Raw genomic sequence first — 21,344 nt, 5'->3', positions numbered from 1 at the left:
CTCTGAGGAGTTAGGGCTTCTCATCTGCCCTTCTTTTCTTTTTTCCTAATGCTATTGCTTTTGATGCAGGACCTTGAGCGTGAAGATGTATAAGGTAGTGGTTTAAAAGAGAGTTCTAGAATAGGGCTCAACTCCACTCCCAGCTCAGCTGCTTGCTTACCAGGTGACTTAGGGGACACTGATGCAGATCTGAGAGGTCCTTCTTGGTGGCAAGCCCCATTCCTGAGAGCTGTTACTTGGAAGGAAGTTCCGACTCCATGGCGGAGTGGGGACGGAAGTGCCTCCTGGTTCATCCTCTCCAGACTGTGAGCTCTCTGACAGTCGAGACCCTCTCTGTCTAAACGCCGTAGAAGCCACGACCTGGCAAGTGCCTGTCCTGCGAGAGAAGCTCATTCAGTAACTGCTGTGAACCACTTCAGTTCCAAGTGGTTCTGCTTAGTTTTGATCATTCTTTAAGAGCAGAATAAGAGGAAATAAGTCCTGTGTGGAATGAGAGACTGTCAGTAAGAAAAGCACAGGGACGGCAAGCGACATCTGAGCTTTCAGCATGCCAGGCGGTGGGCCTAATACTTCCTGTGTCCCATCCCTTTCGTCCTGGTGAACTCATGCAGTAGCAGTGCTAGTAATGGTAGTATTGGTAACATCAGTGCCAGTGCCAGAGGTAGGATCCGTAGTGGCAGCAATGGTAGCAATAGTAGCAGTAGTAATAACAGCAACAGCGATAACAATACCATTAGTAGTAACAGCAGTAGTGACATCAGCAATTGTGATAGTAACAGCAGTATCAGCAGCAATGATAGTAGAAGTAGCAATAGTAATAGCAATAGTAGTAGTAACACCATTAGATGTAACAGCAGCAATGGTGATAGTAGTGGCAGTGGCAATGAGAGTAATAGCAACAGTAGCAGTAGTGACAGTAAAGCAATAGTAACAGGAGCAACAGTGATAGTAATGGTAGTAGCAGGGCTAGTGATGGCGGCAGTAACAGCAGCAACAGTGTAAGTACTAGCATTGGTTACAATGATAATAGCAGCAGCAGCTGTGGTAGTATAGCTGTCATGGTGGCAGTGGTAGTTATAGTAACAGCACCAGTGATAGTAGTAGAGGTAGTGGCAGAGGCAGGATTGAAAGCAGTAGTAGCATTTATGTAGCACCAACTGTGAACCATGGACAGTCCCTCAATTTTGTCATTGAATCCTTCTGACTCATGAGATTCTCATTTTAAGGATGAGGGACCAAGATACAGAGTGGCTGAGTAATTGGTACCTCGTTGCATGTGGAGCCGAGACTGGACCCTTGGTCTCCTAAGATTATTTTCTTCTTCTCTACCAGAAAGCATTCGTAGGGACTTGGGAGGTGTGAGCTTTGTGAAACAAAAGACGGGTTGTTAAGGGAAAGGGTGGCACTGCTTTCCCCAGAAGCTTTGGCTGTGTGGCCTCTGCCCGTGTGCTCGGGGTGCGTGGATGGAGTTTTTCCTCCAGGTACAGGGCCAGGGTGAGCAGCCTTTGCAGCCCCTCCAGGGCCGGCCCCATCTCCCCACGTGGGTGGGGCCGGCAGGATTTTGTCACTGAAGCAGCAGCTGTCTTTGCTGTGGAGTGAAGTGACAAGTTAGAAAGAGCTCCCCATGTCTAAATTTAGCCGGCAGAATGTCTTGGAGTGCCACACAGCCAGGTCACCAGGAGCAGATAGGTTTGACAGGTTGGCTAGAGGATGAAAGCCAGCCCTCGAAGAAATCTCTCCCCCTTTGAAAGGTAAGTCAGGCTCATTATGAACTGGCGTGGAGCCTGGTGTGTGAGCCCATTGATCAGCAGTGGCAGTGGCAGTGGCAGTGGCGGTACAGGGTGGTGGGTGCTGCAGGCACAGCTGCCATGTAGCTGGGGCTTCTGATGCAGTGGCTTCCAAGATGAGACCCTGGAGCATAGCCCAGCTCGGTCCTTTGCTTTACAGTGCTGGTTGGGGTTTGTAAAAAATATTTCCAGGGTAAACTGCAAGCTGCAGTGCTGGCATCCCATCTGGGTACTGGTTCGAGTCCAGGCTGCTCCTCTTCTAATCCGGCTCTCTTGCTAGTGCAACTGGGAAAGCAGTAGAAGATGGCCCAAGTCCCTGGGCCCCTGTACCCACATGGGAGACCCAGAAGAAGCACCTGGCTCTCAGCTTCCATCCAACCATTTGGGAAGTGAACCAAAGGATGGAAGAACTCTCTTTTCTGTCTCTTTCTCTGCCTCTGTAACTCTATCCTTCAAATAAATAATAAATATTTTTAAAGATATTTATTTCCCTAACATACAAGAAGAACATTATACTTTTACCCCTTGTGCACACGTGAGAGTGAGTGGTCACTATGAGAGCCCTGTTTTGTGGAAACAAGGGAGCGGAACTCAAGTGCTTCCAAACTCTCTATGTGCTTTAAGCTTAGTCAGGTGTGTGTGTCTGTGTATGAATGTCTGCCCTCACCTGTATCTCTGCTCTCTTCAGCTGCTTCTTGAGATTCAAAGTCATTCCGAGAGCTCCCCCCCACCCCACTCCCTCCACCCCACCACTCCCATGATGGCTGTCAGAGTTTTCAGGGACACCAGCATGCTTGCCATCAGCATCTTCAGCTTGACCCTTATGCCTCTGCTGCGGCGAAGATGGAGGCTCGAAGGAAAGTCGTTCCCACCACGGCTGAGTCCGGGCAGCAGCCAACAGACTTGGGAGCTGCCCAGTATGAGAGAGGACTAAATTTAGACCTGTGCGTTTCTTTCCCTGCTGCTGCTGCCTTTGATCCTCATGGCAGTTGAAAATTGAAGTTGCTCAGATCTCTTTCTTCCCCCTGGTTATTTGACTAGATAACCCGTTTGCGCAGAATGCTGTGTGTGCCTGCGCATGCTTGATTTTGCTGGCATCTGATAAATGTTCTGCATAAGATAACGTGGGGAGCTTTTCATCACCTTGCAATATTTTGCTTAAATAGAATCGATCCTTTTTCTCAAAGGCTGTGTGTTGCTGCTGTTGGTTGATTGGTTGATAAAATCACACTGCCTGCCTGCACTTCCTGTCACACCCATCCCACCACTGAGCCATCTTTTCTGTGCCAGGAGTATTCACTGGCAAGTGACGCTTCCCATACCCACGTGGCTGCACACATGTCTGTGAGACCTCTGTGACCTTGGGATTCCCAGTCTGTAACGGGGAGAGCTGGAGAGAAAAGCAGAGACATGTCTGGCGAGGTAGAGGTCTGAGGTCCAACCTTGGATCTGCTGCTCTACTGTGTGACCTGCGCCCCACCCCCTTTCCCTGAGCTCACCCAGGGAATTGAACCCAGTGCCCCCACAGTTTCTGTTCTGATATGGACATCTACAGTGACCTCAGCTTACTAGATCACCAGCCCGTATACAAGGAAATGCAAGGAAGAGAGTGAGGTTTCGGGATTGGGTAACAGAACTGGAGTGATTTCCCTTTAGTCTGTCTATATCCCTGCTGCCCATAGCTCTTCCGGGAAGGTGAATTCCCATACGCCCTGCTCCCCTGAGATAAAGTCCAGTCTTAGTTACGAGGCGTTGCTACGAGATGGGGCTCCCCTTACTCTCTTATACCTCTCCCCTCTCCCTGGCCACACTGAATTACTTGCAATTCCTTGCAAACCATCTTTTCTCTTGCTTCCTAGCCTTTGTAGAGGTGTCCAGTCCATCCTTTCCTCATCCCTTCAGGGCTCACATTTACTATCACCTCCTCCAAGATGCCTTCCCCGACCACTGTCCACTAAAGACTGGACGACGCATCCCTCTGAGTTGTTTCCATAGCAGCTGAGTTCATCGGAGCCCAGACACGTTGTCTGATGACTGCCCGACATCTGTGACCTCCTGTGTACTCTAAGCATCTGGAGGGCAGGGACCTGGCTCATTCACTGTTGTATCCTCGTGCCCTGAGCCTAACGAGGAGAGCGCTCAGACAGGTAGACCAGCTCCGCCCCTGCAGCTCTGCTTGTGGCTTCTCCACAGACCCCATCCCTTTTCCGTGCTGGAAGACTTCTCACTTCCACTAGTGCCAGAGACGTCTTTTCTCTTGTGACACCTCCTGGGGAGCCCACAAGAAGCAGTGAAGGAAAATGGAATTTGTTTTTGCAGACTTTTGATTTACAGCCTCATTTACAGGACTGTCAGCATCCATGGATCAAGACTGAACACTTAGATCCAGTGGCTTAAACAGCGCAGCATGAGCCGTGCAAATCAGGGCTCTGGAAGGAGCCAGTGGGTCTCTTCCTTTTCTGCCTGGACTGGGCCACAGCCTTCCCATCTCACATGCCTTTGTGAGATAAGTGTGGCAGCCCCTTGTTATTTTAATTTGTGAATTTTGAAATGGAAACATGCCTTCTGTCTCCTGGATTCCAGCAGCTTTAAATGTCCTTGGATTTGGTAGAAAAGGGACCCCAGCCTGTAATATGCGTGCAGCTGTGGCTCTTATCAGAATGCAGACAGGCCTCTCATTACTGCTAATTGCACTTCTTGCACCGGGCGGGCGATCTGAGCTTGAACCTCCCAGTTCTGCAACTGGTAGCCTGTTTTATAGCATCGGTTGCATAGGATACATTACAGTATCTTCCAGGCAGCTGCTCTTTAGGTAAATTAATACCTGGGGGTCTTTTTCCTACTCTAGGAAATCTTAAGTACTGTAACAGGCTTTCATTTAAGGCGGTGCAAGGCTTATTTCACCAGATTGCTATTTGGAAGTTCTAACAAAACACCTTTATGAATAGCGACTGTAATACCCTTAATCCGCTAAACTTCCTGACATTTTAAACTAAGTGGATTGCTCCGAATGAAATCGGGCTTTCCCATCTCTCTGCTCTCTTCCTCTCCCCAGCTCTGCCTTTGCCTCTGTGCTGGGGTGCAGATTCTTTGTTGCTGTACGCTACTGAACTAGAAAGCACCAGGAACACCCTGCACTTTCTCCAGATTCCAGGTTTCCTAACTACCCTCTCTGACCTACAACTCTTAACAACCACCACCACCACCACCACCACCAAAAAAACAACAATAACAAAAACAGTTTGGGTGAGGTTTCTGCTTGTGATCAAAGTTTAGGATTTTTAAAAAATTACTATTTTCTTACCTATTATAAACAACACACATTGTATTAGGAAAGATGGAAAAATACAGATGAGCAAATAGTAGGAGTAATAGAAAAAGGGCATAATATTATGTGTAGCTGCTAATACTTCTGTGCTTTCCAAAATTTTTTTAAAAATTTATTTTATTTGTTTGAAAGGCAGAGAGGGAGAGAGAGAGAGCAAGAGATCTTCCATCTGCTGGTTCACTCCCTAAAGGGCTACAGTGGCCAAAGCTGGGTCAGGCTGAAGCCAGGAACTCCATTCGCATCTCCCACCTGGGTGGCGTGGGCCCAATACTTGGCCTACCTTCTTCTGCTTTCCAAGGCACATTAGCATGGAGCTGGATAGGAAGTAGAGCAGCTGGGACTGAAGCCAGTGCTCACATGTGATGCCACTATTCCAGGCAACTGCTTAACCCATGGTACTACCATAATGATGGCCCCAGCACGTATACATTTGATTTTTAAAAAGACCAGACCTTAACCAAGCACTTACTATGAGCCATGTAATGTTCTGTCCTCTTTACATGTGTTGGTTTTTTGGTTTTTGCAACATCTCTAGCAGGAAGAACCCACTGTACAGATGATGAAATGGAGACACATGTTACTCAAGCTATAGGAACCCAAGCCAGACAGCTCAAAGGGGCAGAGAGAGGATTTGAACCTAGAGAATATGGCTCCATGGTCCTTAATTTTAACTACTACACTCTACAGCCTCTTAAGAATGGAAAGTGTCTTGCAATCCAAGTTTACAGTCTGACAGTGTATCCTGAGCCTCTTTTTCTATCAGGTCTCATCAACATCATTTTTAGTAATCACACGGTCTTCCGTTCTCTGGAGGAGCTGAACTTGAACTTGATCAACACTTTCCCTATTATGGGTGTTGAGGGTGCTCAGCTCCTTTTGTTCTTAGAGATGACAATGCAAAGACCGTTCTTACAGCAAAATGGGTGCTCAGTACTGTGGGCTGCCCCTGACGCCCGCCTTCTGTGTTCTCCTTACAATTCTGACACTTGTGTGTGCAGAAGCTGTCTTGTTAGGGGAACACAGTGACGAGTGTGTTCCAGCCAGTGGTGACAGGGCTGCCCCGAACGATTCACACACTTCTTGTGTCCAGAACCCATTGTTCCCGGGAGACAGGTGGCTGGAGAACGGAGCCGCTGTGCAGGTCCAGCTGCCCGAGTGGGACCTGTGAGTTTAACAGCAGTGTCCACTGTGCTCCGAATCTATTGAGAGTTTTGGTGTTTTTTTTTTTTTTTTCTTTTTCTCTTAAATGAACATGCAGAACTGGAAACCACCCTATTGTTACCTACCCATGGGTTCACCCACTTGTTTAGAGTAGAAGAGAAAAACGGAGGGGAAGGGGGCCCTGGCTTAGGGTTGCTGTCAACATACTCTAGTACTCCATCAGTGAGGTCAAGAAAGGCACCCCCAACATGCCCAGTCCCATGCTCAAGGCAAAGCCTCACAGGTGATGAAGAGTGGTTTCAAGCATGAGTGTTGAAATCAGAAAGCTCAGGTCTGACGAGCAGTGTGGCCCTGCACAAGGGACTGAACCTACTTCTCTCCCAGTTTCCTTCTATCAAGTGGGGATCCTCATTCCTGCTGCATGGGGAATGTCAGAGAATTCAATCCGACTGGTGGTGCCGGGGCAAGAACTCAGGGAGTGGGAGCTTTCCGGTTCTGTTTATGAATAAGGCAGACCTGTGTGCTGGTTTGGGCTTTAGAGCTTATGAGCTGGGGGACCTAAGAGCAGCTGCGGCGGGTGAAGGGCAACTGTAAGTCAGGGATAATAAAATCGGCTCACTGGGTGTTGCGAGTTTGGGCCCAGGCACACACTTGGTTGGAGTTTGCGAGCGCTCGCTGCCAGTCACCCTGGTTCACCTCTCTTGCCCCATTCAGAAGTCCTTCTCTTGGAGAAGAAGGGTCAAACAGAAGGGGTTAATTCTTAACCAGTCTGTAACTCTGCAGTCAGCTTCCGGGCTAGACAAATACCTGGAATGAGTTGGGCTTTTTGCCAGAGGGTTTTTTTTTTTCCCCTTTTGACTTAGATGAGATTGTGGTTTAGAGACTATGGAAGTTTTTGCAAACTATTTTATAGACCTTATAAACTGAGAAGGGAAACTGTGAAACAGCCAGCACTAAGGTAGAGAACAGGTCTTCTTTAAAAAAAAAATATTTATTTGAAAGGCAGAGTTACAGAGAGGGAAGGAGGTGTCTTCCATCCGCTAGTTCACTCCCCAAATGGCACAACGTCTAGGGCTGGGCCTATCCAAAGCCAGGAGCCTCCTGCAGCTCTCCCATGTGGATACAGGGGCCTAAGGACTTGGGCCATCTTCCACTGCTTTCCCAGGCCATAGCAGGGAGCTGGATCAGAAATGGAGCAGCTGGGACCCAAACCGGTGCCCATGTGGGACGCTGGCACCGCAGACAGCAGCTTCACTAGCTATGCCACAGTGCCAGCCCCTAGAACGGGTTTTCTTACAAGAGAAATGACCTCATAGAGTTATAGGAAGGGGGCTAGGGTGAGGTATTTACAGTACCTGCACCTAGAAAGCTCCAGGAGTGTCCCCAGCAGGGCGCAGGTAGACGGTGAGTACACTACAAGGCACCTGAGCTTACTTTGGAGGTTTCAGCAGGAGATCCAAGCGTGTCGACTTAAAAATCAAAGCACTCCTGTGTCGCTCCCCCTCTTCGTGGAGGAACGACACTAAGCCCTGCCTAGGCTTCATATCCGAGTCACGGCACCATTATGTCGCTCCCCCTCTTCGTGGAGGAACGACACAGGACCCTGCGCTGTTCTTTTGTCTGCTCAGCCCTCCCCGGGTTTGCTGCTGGTTCTTCCCGGGTTGGCTACCGTCCCTTCCACCTCCGTGGAAGGGCGGTTCCCCCTGCCACTTTCCCCACTTCCGCAGGGGAGTGGCATACCGCCGGCCGGCTCTCTCGGGAGCTGCACAGGTGTTCCCCTTAGATGTTCCTGGTGCATGCCGTCTCTCTCCTCCTTTATAGTCCTCCTCCGCCAATACTAACTCGGCTGCCCACACGCCGAGTACTCTGCTCTCCTCCAATCAGGAGCAGGTCCTGCAGCTTATTGGTTGAACTGGAGGCAGCTGTGTAGAAGCTGTTTGCTCCTCTCCCAGCGCCATATTGTGGGAGAGCAGATGCATAGAATAAGTCTTAATTCCAGTAACTTAGTCTAGTCCGAGTTGCTCCCCACACTCCTGCTTGGAGGGGTCTTAGAGGACCTCTGAGGGGGCACTGGATTCAGGAGCAGCCGGGTGACCTTGGAGCCACAGTGAGGAGGTGATTAGGACAGGGTGGGTGTGATGATGGCAGACACAGAATCAGAGCTCGGTCCCCAGCTCCCGTTTTGGTCTTCTCTGCTCTGCCCTGTAGGGCACCTCTCTGCTTCAGGTGCAGGAAGTGAAGTAAGAGCAGAGTTCCCAGTCTGCCCGCAGCTGCCAGTGATGCACACCTGCATGCTGCCTCTCCAGTCTCCTTCTCCCTGGCTGTACGTCCCTTCCTCACCCCCAGCCCACCTGCCACCCCTCCCCCATTGTCTTCTCTTGCCAAGGACACACTCGAGGATGCCCTTGGAACTGAACCTACATTAGCGAAGACCAAAGAGTAGCTTTGAAATATTTTATCTCTTACCCATTCATCTTAATGGAGTGATTGTCCAGCTGCAAAAATAAATACCCGAACTCTCAGAATCCTCCCTCTGCACCCACAACACCATTCTGAACCCAGATCCTGGGTGAGAGTTTGGCGTAGCAGTTAAGGTACCATTGGGATGGCCACATGCCATATCAGAGTTAACTAGGTTCAAGTTCTGCCTCCGCTCCCAATTCCAGCTTCTTGCAAATGTGTACCCTGAGAGGCAGCACATAATGGTTCAAGTGATCAGGTCACTGCTGCCCATATGGGATAGCACAGTTGAGTTTCTGGGTACTGGGAGGATGAACCACTGGATAAGATTGATCTCTTTCTCTGTCTCCCCTTCCACCTCTAACCCTCCTTCCTTCCTTCTCCTAACTTTTTAAAAACTTAAAGATCCTTATAACCTCTGACTTTCTTGTAAGTCTCCTTTAATTATTTTTTTTGCATTCTAAAGGACCAATTTGCCACATAGATTTAGGCCTCTTTATGTCTCTTAATGTTGTCCTGTAAATAACAAGGTTTATTGTCATGACCCAGTATGTAAGAAGCCCTAGCTTCAAACTGTTTGCCTGAAATACCTGCTGAACTTAGCTACTCCTCGTACCCTACCACACGGGGATTGTTGCAGCCCTTGTTGTTGGCCAGGGCTGTTTGGGATGGAGTTTTATGGGATAATCTAGATTCTCTTACTTAGGAAAGCTACCCGTAGGGAGAAGTTTTTAAGTGTTCACCAAAATTGTCAACTTCGAGCATCGTCCGGCAGCCTGAGCACAGGTGTGTCTGACTGTTTGGATGATTCTCTTGCTCCGGATTGCAGCTCAGGATCCCTTTCTTTGATGGCACCTGTCATGGTCTGATACCCGCATATCCTACCGGACAATAAGCTCCGTGAGAACAGAGGTGGGCATTTTCTCGTTTGGCTACCACTGTTGCCCCAGCACAGTGCCTGGCACATACAAGTCAATACTCAGTTGATATTTCACCAGTCCCTGGGAATAGAGGAGGAGCCATTGTAGACTGGGATTTGGTAAAAGGGAGGATTCACGTTGGATCAAGGCCAGAACTGTGAGGAGCAGCTTGATGTCTTGGGGATAACTTGTTAAAGGTCCTCCTCGCCCACTGAGTGTCTCAGTGTCATCTGTTGCCATGGTGACCCAGAGGCCATCACTATCCTGAGTAGTGTGCTGTCATGGAAACCAAACAGGATCTGGCTTGTCTGCTGTAGGACCGTGGGCCAATCATTTGCATTCTCTCAGCCCCAGATTTTCAGTTCCTAGAACACAGGAGTAACAGTGCATGTTAGAACAGTTCTGAGAATTAAATGAGATGAGATTTGTAGGCAGTAAATCCTATAAATCTTAATTATTGTTATGATTGAGAATGATGTTGCTTGGACTCACATGTCCTTTGTTGGAAAGGCCATTTGGGAGTTGATAAGGCCAGTTGGCAGCCTGTCAGGACAGTCATGTCAGACACTGGACTGGGAGGGGGAAGTCTGGATTTACGGTTTTTCAGCTGAAGATGCCGGCGCCCATGTTAGCATGTTCTTCAGTCTTCTCTGTCCAAGGTTTTGTTAACAAGTCTCGGGTTTCCCATTGAGCCTGGGAAAGGTGATGTGGGCTCCAGACCATCTCAGAAATTAACTAACTAGAGCTAACACCAACTGCAGCTCCACAAGCTAAGGTGTTTGAAACTGACATGCCACTCATGCTGATTTTTTTTTTTTGTTTTTTAATATTTATTTATTTGAAAGAGTTACGCAGAGAAGGAGAAGCAGAAAGAGAGAGAGGTCTTCCATCCGCTGGTTCACTCCGCTGTTAGCCACAACTGCCAGAGCTGCACTGATCTGAAGCCAGGAGCCAGGAGTTTCTTCCATGTCTCCCACGTGGGTACAGGGACCCAAGGACTTGGGCCATCTTCTACTGCTCTCCCAGGCCACAGCAGAGAGCTAGATCGGAAGTGGAGCATCCAGGACTCGAACTGGCGCCCATATGGGATGCTGGCACTGCCGGCGGCAGCTTTACCTGCTGTGCCTCATTGCAGACCCCTCATACTGTTTTTATATAGTAAAATTGGAGGACAGTTTCACTAACCTGCTGGAAAACCAGGGCAGGGTCCACTGCTGGTGTAAATGGAAAAAGTAAGGTGGCCCAGGACCAAGCTTAAGAACCTTAACAGAAAGGGAGGCCTTGCTTCTCTTGTGGATTCTAATTCCCCTAAAAAGAACAAAGGAAATGGAGAAAAGAAGGCAGGAGATATGCGGCATCTCACTGTCACCTCCAAGGATGCTCACTGATACCTTATTAGGCTTGGTGGCTCTTACTGGATTTGAGGGTTTTCCACACCAGGCTCCCACCCAGGACCCCCTTTTCAGCCAAGGACCATATGGATTTTATAACATCACCCACAGGCTGGACAAATGATCAGATTTAAACTTTTAAGAATTAGCCTGCTGTGACTTCTGGCATCTGGAGTGCTCCCCGCAGTTGCCTTGGCGGGGCCTGACCCAGTGATTCCGCTGGTGCGTGGCTCAGCCGTCCTCCACCCTTGGTAGACTTTGTCTTCCTTTGACCTCCCTCCAGCAGCTGAGTAGGCTGCTGCCACCTGTCAACCGATCCAGCGCACTAGCTCTTGCCTCCCCCTGCCTCCTCTGCCTGGAACACCTGGCTCCCCTCCTTCTCATGGCGGCTGGCACCCTCTCGTCTCTCACATCTCCCCGGGAATGGCCTTTGCTGGCTGTGCTATTTAGTCAGTGCTTCCTGTGAATCTTTGACAACTCCCTGTTTATTTCCTTCCTCAGTTGCACCTGATGTCCATCACAGCCTTTGCATGTCTGTCTCCTCCGTGTCAATAGCTACAGCACAGCCAGGCCACTTGATTGTCTTGCCCTTCTATCCTCCGTGTCCAGTCTGGTGCCCAGGGCAGGTCCGACACTTGGCGACTATTTGTAGAATATTGCTCATTTTCTATCTCAAAGCAGCCTGTGTCTGTACAGTTTTTGTTGAAGAATCACAAAACCTCTAGTGCTTTGAAGACTTTGCTGAACATCCTTGGAGTATTTTTCCCCTTCTGCTGTCTACTACAAATCACAAGCAGTAAAATTCCACTCCAGGCAAGTTGATGTGCCTCGCGGGTGCAGAGCTCCATTCAACCCATTACCTTCCCATTCTTGTCCATTCATCTAGGAGAGCTTGCCTCCCTCATTGCTTTCTCTCTTTGCTCTGTTACGAGCAAGCCAGAAGACAGTGATCACAATGAGGGATAAGACTGACTCCCAGTAAGGTAATAAAGAGTCATCATATCAAAGTGGAACCAGACCTTGTATAAAGTTGGTTCCGGGAAACCCAGAAACAGCAGCCTTGGAGATCAGTGGGTCCCCTGAACACGTGTGTAAAATGTTCTTTATATATTTTTTCTTTCTTTTTTTTAAAGACTTATTTATTTATTTGGAAGGCAGAGTTACAGAGAGGGAGAGGGAGAGGCAGAGAGAGAGAAAAGTCTTCTATCTGCTGGTTCACTCCCTAAATAGCCACAGTGGCCAGGGCTGAGCCAAACCAAAACCAGAAGTGTCAGGGCAGGAGAGAAGCAGGGTGAGCACTGAGAGTGAGGAGGAAACCAGGTGCCAATGATGGCACAGAAACCTGAGAGGGAAGGAGCCAGGAGCCCTGGGTGCCGCCACCTGCTGCTGGGCTTGCAGGTGGTGCAGGGTTGGAGAGCTGGCCCTTGGCTTTGGCAGGAAAGAAGCAGGCTGTTCCTGGGGAGAACAGTGAGCTCTGTGGAGGAGAGGAGACAGAAGGCTGCCTGGGGAGTGAAAGTGATAATGGATGTGAGCCTGGGTGGGATGCGGGGAGGACAGCAGGGCAGCATGGGTCAGGGATTTCGTTTTGTTGGATGAGATGGGTGCTGTGTGGATGCCACCCAGCTGGTGCCGCTGGTGAAGCCAGAGAAGGAGCAGAGGAGGAGCCCAGCCCCTTCACTGGCGTTGTCTTAGTAAAGTGCCCACTGAGCACAAGTGAAGACTTTTTTTTGACATTCATTTCGACAGTTTTCCATTCTAATTCTTTTCTGTGTTCCCAGGACATGTGTTTCTACTTCCTGATACCTGAATAGAGTTTATTAACCACTTTTCGGTTTAAAAACCTGGCACTGTGAGTTATCCGGGGAACCTTACCACCACTGACAGCATTGATCCTTTGGAGGAGAATGGTCTGAGTTACACATGGTCTTTGGAATTTGGCCTGTGTGGAAGCCAGGATCGGAAAGGACAGGGGAAGCGTGGCTCTTTGACAAGAGGCAAAGGGCACTTGCTGTTGTACAGCTGGCTGACCTGCGGCCTTCTTTCTCCCTGGCCACACTGATCATTCTCTGCCACCACACGGAAATTCTCTGTGTAGATCTGAACCTGTAGCTACAAGGACTCAGAGCTTTCCTATTAGCTGTGTGATTGCTACTTGTAGCCACAGAAAGAAGACTGAGTCCCTGTCTCGTGCCCTGTATCCCCCTTGTAAAAGTGTGCGTACTCCAAATGGGCTGTTTCCTGAGGTAGGCACTTGACAGGAGCTTATATAAAAAGGGGAGATGGCATTTACTGACCCTCCAGCTTATCCTCGGTCACTCATAGCAAAAGCCAAGATGGCCACAGTGACTCCACTGCTCTCCTGGGCCACTGTGCTCCCTCCCTGTGCCCCATAACCCTCTGCCTGACCTCTGACCTCCTCCTGGGGGCTCCTTGTGGTTCCCAGTTCATCTCCGCTCAGTCCATTCATTCACGGAGTGAATATGGGAGTGGAATCCTCTCTCAGAGCCTTTGCGTTGACCCTCTGTTCTCCCTGGGAAGGCTCCCAGATGCTCACCTCTCCAGCTCCCACACCTTTTTCAGGTTTATAATAATAATCCATCACCTCAGCAGGCTTCCCCTAGCTCCCTGTGTCAAAATTCAGATGCCTACCTTGACAAATCCTATCTTCTTTACATCATTTTTTTCTCTTTAGCATTTATTGTTGACATACCATTAAATGAACATTTTGTCTCATTATGTTACAGTCCTACTACCAAAAGGTAAGTTTCATTGAGTAAGGAGTTTTTGTCTGTTTTGCTAACTGCCACACCCTTGGCACGGAAAGCACATACCAGGTGCTCTGTAAGTATCCCTTAGTTGAATGAGTGACATTCAACTAAGTTGAATGAGTGATATGCAACTAAGAGACATCCTTTAGTTTATGGTGATGGTTAATCAGCATTTTTACCTATCGTGGTCCCTTAAAGCAAGGAACAACTGTAGGAAAACAGTGGAAAATTTTTAGTATGTGTTTATATGCCTGTGTGTAGTTGTGCACCTGTGTCTCCCTATACACAAATCCCCATCCCATTCCCAAACCAACCCAGAGGTCAGCCAGGTTCTCAAGTTGGGTTGTAAAGATGAACTCATTCCAGGAACAGGGTGGAAGGTCAGGAGAGAACTTTTTTGTCTTAATAAATCTGGACTCCACCCCTCCCTGAGCCCTGCCTTCCGCCTCCCACCCCTCACTGCGTGTGCTCACAGCAGGTTTTCAAGTGGAGGCGGCCCTGGGGGATGATTAACTTCATTTGGTACTCCTTGGAGATTACCATCTCTGCTCCCAGACACGTTTGCTTTTTCCTTCACCTGGGACACACTCCCAGACCTCCTTTCCTCTTTGAGCCAAACTTTCATCCCTCCCTCTGGGGCCCGGCGAAGAATGGACTCTTCATTCCCCTCTGAAGAGCTTCTGTTTGCTGAGCAAACGCTGACCACACAGCTGGTTATTGCTTCCTTTACTAACTACACCCCCCCCCCCGCCCCCCAGCACACACACCTGCCATCCCACTGGAGGGGCAGCCCAGGCGGGGTGAGACTTTCTCAGGGAAAATCTTTGAAAGCTGCCAGGAGCCAACAGGTAGGGGTTTTGGAGAGGGAGAAGGGGTTTGGGAGAGCATCTTAATCCTTCTTTTGGAAACAAAACTTTGTGGCGATCACAGAATTTTGCTTTTGACTTCTCCCTGGTAGTACAGTTGTACTTTGTTCACTGCATCTGTTTGCACTGCTGCTTCTGAACTCCTTGATTACAGGTTTTAATAGGGATTACTCCGTGCAACCCCTTCCCGTCCCAGAACGGGGGCTTTCTCTCTCCCCACCTCCTCTCCCAGCCTCGGTACCATAATGCTTAACGTAGCCATGCACAGAATGAGGTGGTTTTTCTTTGAAAAGGAGAAGCATAAGGAATTAACCGCTGCAGATAATTGGTTGGCACGGTATCAAAATCGACAGCACTGGAAATGACGTGTGTCATTGGGAAGTGTTCAAACAGGTGTGGGTTCCCTGTCGGGTTCAGGTCTCTCCTCAGGTTAATCAAATGCTTTTGCATTCAGGTGTGGAAGGGATGAGCTCAGAAATGTTACGGGCCATGATTTTTGTGTCATCAAAAGTAGCACTCAGGACTGAAAAGATGTTCTTCAATGTTTTCGACAAAGTCCATGGGGATTTGAAACATCTTTTCACTATTAGAGTTTGTTCAGCCTGACCTTGTAATACACATTCCCCAGGGATCGCGGGAGGGCCCTTCCTTTCGGTGTTTTACGGTAATCGTTTCCGCGTTTGGTGTTAGCTTTTGCTTTGCTGAAACTTTTCACAGCTGACTTGATACTAGCACTCAGGCCTGACCTCTCCCTCCTTCAGCACTTTAGAGGTTAATTTTGTTGGGGGATCGGATTTCTCTCCTGGGCTGGGGAAGGGTGATCCCTGCTCACTAGTCCTCCAGTAGCTAAGTTGCTGGGTGCCGGGATTCCCTGGGCCAGCGTGGGCCAGCTCGGCTGGCTGAGGGAGCTGCCATCCTGTGAGATTCATTCAGCTTCTTTGTCCGCTGTTCTCCAAGGACCGCAATGTAGGGAAATGCTCTGGCCTAGGAACCTTACAAGGTAGGGACGATCTCCTAAAATGTCTGGGGGCCAGGGGCAGGGTGCAGCGCGCGCACTGCCTTGTCCTTCTTGGCTGGTATTGAAAAGCCGGGCAGAGCAGCCAGAGGTGTAGCATCGCGCGGTGGGGGTTCGGGTAATCTAGCACCATCTCTCCTCCCACCCTTCCCTACCCCCTTTGCATTCTAACCTTGATGGTTTTAGAGGAAGCTAGGACATTTCCCAAAATGTCCTTGCTCTGCCTAGATATTTGAGCAATGTCAATAATTCTTTTATCAAATTAGTCTATTGAGCCTGAATAACTGGGTGTTGATCACCCAGATGTCTTAGTCCGTCTTCCAGGTTTTTTTTTTTTTTTTGGTGGTGGGGGGTGTGGAGAGACTGTTCAGCCTAGAGGGCAGAGGTGAAATTGAGAGAGGCAGTGCGGCCCCAGGCTAGCAGGGTACCAAGGGCCCTGGTTACAGTGACTTGCAGGTTTTGTTTGGAATCTGAAGGAGCCTGGTGAACTTGCGGTTGTGTTTACTAATACTGCAAATTACTGGCTGGGTTTTCTTCTGGAAACTGGGCTCCAGGAGAGATGGCAGGAAGGGCTTTGCAGCTGCCCAGAGGGGTACTTTTCTGTCTAAGTCAGAAAATGTTCCTTACCACCTACTGTGTTCCAGGCACCTGGCAGACATGGTCTCATTTGATTTCTGTTGCAAAGCCAGGATGATGACCCACAATTCTGAGATGAGGCCATGGGACCTAAGAGAAGTGAAGTAACTTGGTGAAAGTCACACAGCTACTAGGAGGCAAAGATAGGATGGTGCCCAGGGCTGCTCCGCTAGTCTGCCTTCCTTGGTGGGGGGAAGGGTGGCGGCAGCTTGGCATGGTTTTATCTGTACATTTTTACATGTGGCTGCTGCTGGATGGAGGACCTGTTAGGCACAGCCTGTGAGGGCTTCCCAGACCCTGCTTGTTTCTGGGAGGCAGACGGCTGTGTGTCACGAGGCAGCCCTGTTTGGGCAGCAGGACCTAGTTGGGAGTCCCTGGACCTTGCTGAAGCTCCTGGACCCTGCACACATCTGGCTGGAGTTGTGCTTTGTTCCCCAAGGTGGGGGTTGGGGGTGGTGGGTGGCGGAGGTAGGGTGATCCCAAGTGGGAGCCCCATCTGGGAATTCTGAAAGCCTTGGAGCTGGCCTTGGGCTGCCTCCCAAGAAGCTGAATTTTGGGAGTCCTGGAGGGAGAAGATGTGTACCCCGTGTGTTAATGTTGACTCCAGCACCTGGCTCTAGCTGCCACGAGTGTGCTGGGGATGCCTAATTAGCCGGGGCTGAACCACACTGGGGTTGCAGGGTTGATTTTCCGTGGTGGTATCTTGACCTGAATTCCCTTCCCTTCCCTTTTCACCCGGAAGATGCAGGTACTTAAGAGCAAGGTTCTGACAAACTGCAGAATGAGGCCAGCTTTGAGTGGGGAGGACAGCCGCCTCCTTTGCTGTCCTGGGCAATTTTGGATCTGTTTTGTGAATTCAGACTCCCAACTCTCTTAGATGTAGTGGCAACTAAGCACGTGGGATCAGGGGAGGTTATGGGATCTGCAGACTCCACATCCCTTTTTGTCCCACCACCCCCTTCCCTTTCACTGCTTAGAGATGTTTTTTTTAAAATGCCTTGTGTACATGTTCTCAGATAGCAGGTGGAAGTTCTCAGTTCTTCCATGAACCTTGTATATTTAAAAGCATTCTCACCTCTGTTTTTTGCATTGAGTCAGTGTGGCTAAGAACTTGGATTTTGGAATCAGGCAGGTCTGGGTTCAAATCCAGCTCCATTTATTAGCTCTGGCACCTTGGGCAGGCCAGCTAACTTCTGCAAACCTCAGTTTCCACATCTATGAGAGGGCACATTAATATAATTGTGCCTGGAACCCATTATGCAACCTTTTTCACCTTGTGTGAGTGTTTGCCGTTGTTTTCGTGTTTTCATTCAACTCCAGTAGGCTGAGTTCTGTCCATGCTCAGGGGAAACCTGGATGGATTTGTTCAGATCCCTGCCAAAAGGCAGCCGGCAGTGGCCCAAGCCTGAGCAGCCCTCTCTGGAGGAGCCTTGGAGGAGAGAGCGCTTTGTGTAGCTGAGGTCAGCAGACAGGCTGGTGCCTCTTGTAACAATGAGGGTCTAAGGCATCCACACCAAAGCTCTGGCGTTCCTAACCCGATCAAACCCCTGAAGCCAGGCAGGGGCAGGAATTTCAGGCTTACTCAGGGGACCACCTACTTGTCCAAGGAGTGAGTTACCAAAGTGGGACAGAGGTGCTGGGGGGGCGAAACTCAAGCCCGGAGCATTCAGATCACTGCCAAATCCCAGCGGAGCCTTCTTTCTGGGCTTCACGGTTCCCTCTCTCCACCCTAAAGGGACTGACTTTGCACCTGGTACCGTCTGTAAGAAGCTGCTTCTCCCTGGGACACTGACCGTGTACGGCAGCAGGAAGCAAATTCTTGCACTGGACATCATCATCTAACTCATAATGTGGGCCTGCATCTCCTTCCTGCTGTCCTTGCAGGTCCCCTGCACCCTGGACTGCCCTCGACAGGATCTGGTGCTCTCCAGTATGCCCTGAAAGCTACACACACGCAGTCTGACCCATGGGAACTGGGTGTTCTTAGCGCTGTCCTGCACAGGGCAGTCCTGGCCTCCTGGCAGTGAGGTGGACAGGCAGCGTGAGGATTCACACACAGCTCTTCGTTTTTTTTTTTCTGCAGAGCCTGTGCTGCCTCCGTGCAGAACCTCCTGGGCTCAGTGGGTGCCCACGGCTCAGTGAGCCTAGGTTTTGCTGGCGTTAGTCTCTAAAATCTACCCTTGCATTAATTCAAGCTCAGGTTCTGAGCCATTTTGTACCAGAACTGCAAAGCATGTAGGCTGGTCCCAGAGGTAGAATCCAAGAGAGGTAGCTTGCTTAGATTTTTAATTCAAGTAACTAGATTTTGGAGTGTGGAAAACTTTGAAGTCCACGTGATAAATGTTCCTTAATGTGGGTAGAGTGAATCCATAACAAGGTGATTGCACACTTTGGGTCTACGTTTAAAATCCCAGCATCAGCATGTCCTACTTACATGACCCTTGATCCTATATTCTGCAAGCCTCAATTGCCTCATTTCTAAAATGAGTATAGTATTAGTATCGCGTCACGTGGGACCTGGGCGAGGATATGTTGGGTAACACAAGAGTAAGTCGCTAATACAAGTTCCTATTTTTCCCCTGGAGCCGCCAGGATTAAATGAAATAATGCATGTAGTGAAAGTGTTCTGGAACCACATTAAGCCACAGCTGAAGTTGACTATTACTTTATTATCCTGCCCTGATAGACTGGGGAAGGTGGGTCTCTGCAGGGGTGCTGCTGCAGTCTTTGAAGACAGATTTCCTTAATGGGCCCCAGGGGTGCTCAGAGGAGAAAAACCTCCTGGCGGGGAAATAGTTAACATACCTGTTTGGTGGGAAATGAAGGGAGCCAAACCCTTTCCCTTCCCCAGGGGTTATTGCTAAGCCTACGGTCAGGCTTGCTCACTCATCCACACCAAAGGATCTCATTCCGCCAGGCCCTGGGGTTTCAGGGGAACAATTGCCTTGAACAATAGCCAGAAAACAAGTTCCACCAGTCTGGGCTTTTTGCAACTGAATGCAGCTGTCTGGCAGGGGCACGGGGACCTGGGCCTGCTGGGATTCTGGGATTCTGGAGCAGAACTGGAAAATCTAGCAGGTAAGACCTGGCACTGCTGGTGGTGGCTGTGCTGGGAGTTTAGAGACCTGGAGAGAAGCAGAAAAGAAAATGAGGCCAGTCAGTCTGTTCCTGAGGACAGTAAGGGCCTCCTTACTGGAGTTTGGGGGCGGGGATTAGGATCCTTGCTTTGCAAAGACTGCTTTTTAGCGTCAGTTACAGTGCTTTATCTACCCTCCCTGGCTGGGGTTTTATGAGTGAGCAGAGAAGAAGGAATACATGTCCGCAATCTAATTTTTTTACAACATCATTTACCATGTCTTTCCCTTGAATAAACAACATTATCTCACTGGGAGTCCATTTGAAAAGTGTAATGAGCCTCCCTCTGGATCCTTCAATAACTCCTCTTCTCCGGGTCTTTAGCTGGGAGCCAGGGCATGTAAATCCTAGTGGAAAAATCTGTTTAATCAACCCTTGAGCCTTGCGTTCTGCTTTGCTGTTTTGCTCCGCGAGTGATGCAGTTGTAAATGTAGCATCGCATTAATTCAGGACCATGTCAGGGCCCTGCTCCTTTTAGATTTCCACCCCCCACCCCCAGAAGAGCTCAAAATTAAGAATGTGGCCACGCTAGATGAGTTTTCTCAGGGGTCCGGGTGTAGTCAGGGTTACCGCTCAGTTCTGTGGAATGCTCGCTCCCCACAACAGAGGGGCAAAACAGGAAGTGTGGGAAGCTGGGATAATTTATGATTCTTTCACCTGCGTTGTTCGTAGCAGATAGCTGAGATTTGGGCCGTTAAAATGGGGCTTTAAGCCCTCCGAGTGGCATTTGAATTCCTGGTGTAGTGATGTCAGCAGCTCTTTCGAGACTCTGAAACTGGATCTCCTGGTTTTATGGGCCCTTCCAGTTTTGAATGGATTTTCTGGTGATTATGTAGACCCTTTCCCCTCCACATCTGTGTGTCTCCAAGAGAGAGCAGGGCGCCAGTTGTGGCTTGGAAAGCCTGGGTTCTGGTCGACACGGTGAATGTTAACCAAGACGGGGTCTCTTCGTGATACGCTCGCAGACTGTGGATGAGGGCTGTTTGGTTCTTATCCTAGTTAACAGACAGATTTCCCAGCTGGTCTGCGTATACTGTAACATGCGACTCCATGTACTGTCTTTTCTGATGAGCTCTGGATCCTAAGCCTCTGTTTCATCCTGGGGGACACGGGAGTGGAGTAATAGATGTTATGTGCCTAGAACAGAGCCTGGCACAGGTGGTAACACTGTAACAGGCAAGATTGCATCCTATTTGTTGGTGGAGACATAGCGTGATCTGATGCAGGCTCTGTCACGAGTTGGTCTGCAATGCGTCTGTACCAGGGTCTACAGGCTCAAATGGCAGGGCCATGCCCATGGTATCCAGTGCATCAAACAGCTCACTTTGGGATTGTGTCAGATGGGAGGGCACACCTCTATCCAAACGGGTCCTTGCTACTCAGGGCCAGCTCATTGTCTCATACATAGGACATATTGGTACCTGCCTAAAATATTTAAAAAATTCCGTGTGGGATTGAGTGATGAAATCAGCAAAGCAGCGGCCCAGAGGGGAGATGGCGCTTCCTGCTGGCAGCCTTCCCTGGGTGGTAGGAGATGCTTCCGTGGGGACCTTCAACTTGCCTGTTTGCCTTTGTACCAACCTCGCTCTGACCTTAGACATCACTGGTCTTAGAATGGACCCTTGGAGGGGCCAGCAGGTTAAAGCCCTGACCTGCAGTACCACATCCCATATGGGCACCAGTTTGAGTCCTGGCTGCTCTACTTCTGATCCAGTTCCCTGCTATGGCCTGGGAAAGCAGCAGAAAATGGCCCAAGTCCTTGGGCCCCTGCACCCACGTGGGAGACCCAGAGGAAGCTCCTGGCTTCAGATCAGATCAAATCAGCTCCAAAGAGACCTCACTCTCTCTCTTTCTGTAACTCTCTCTTTCAGATAAAT

General features: G+C 49.5%; 1 protein-coding gene across 12 annotated transcripts in view; it reads left to right on the top strand.

Annotated features, from left to right (window-relative positions):
• The window catches only part of NAV2 (neuron navigator 2), a 757,965-nt gene that overhangs the window by 647,488 nt on the left and 89,133 nt on the right, over window positions 1–21,344 (top strand). The window contains exon 1 of one of the 12 annotated variants that reach the window (XM_070072518.1): window positions 15,401–15,681. The exons of the other annotated variants lie outside the window; for them this stretch is intronic. Coding sequence (XP_069928619.1) covers window positions 15,656–15,681 — 26 coding nt within the window. The 5' untranslated portion in view covers window positions 15,401–15,655. Of the gene's footprint in view, window positions 1–15,400; window positions 15,682–21,344 lie in introns of those variants that run through there. 12 annotated transcript variants of the gene reach the window in all.

The sequence above is a fragment of the Oryctolagus cuniculus genome, chromosome 1 (assembly GCF_964237555.1).
Source record: "Oryctolagus cuniculus chromosome 1, mOryCun1.1, whole genome shotgun sequence".
NCBI classification, from domain to species: Eukaryota; Metazoa; Chordata; class Mammalia; order Lagomorpha; family Leporidae; genus Oryctolagus; species Oryctolagus cuniculus.
This window is presented reverse-complemented; position numbering and strand designations above follow the sequence as displayed.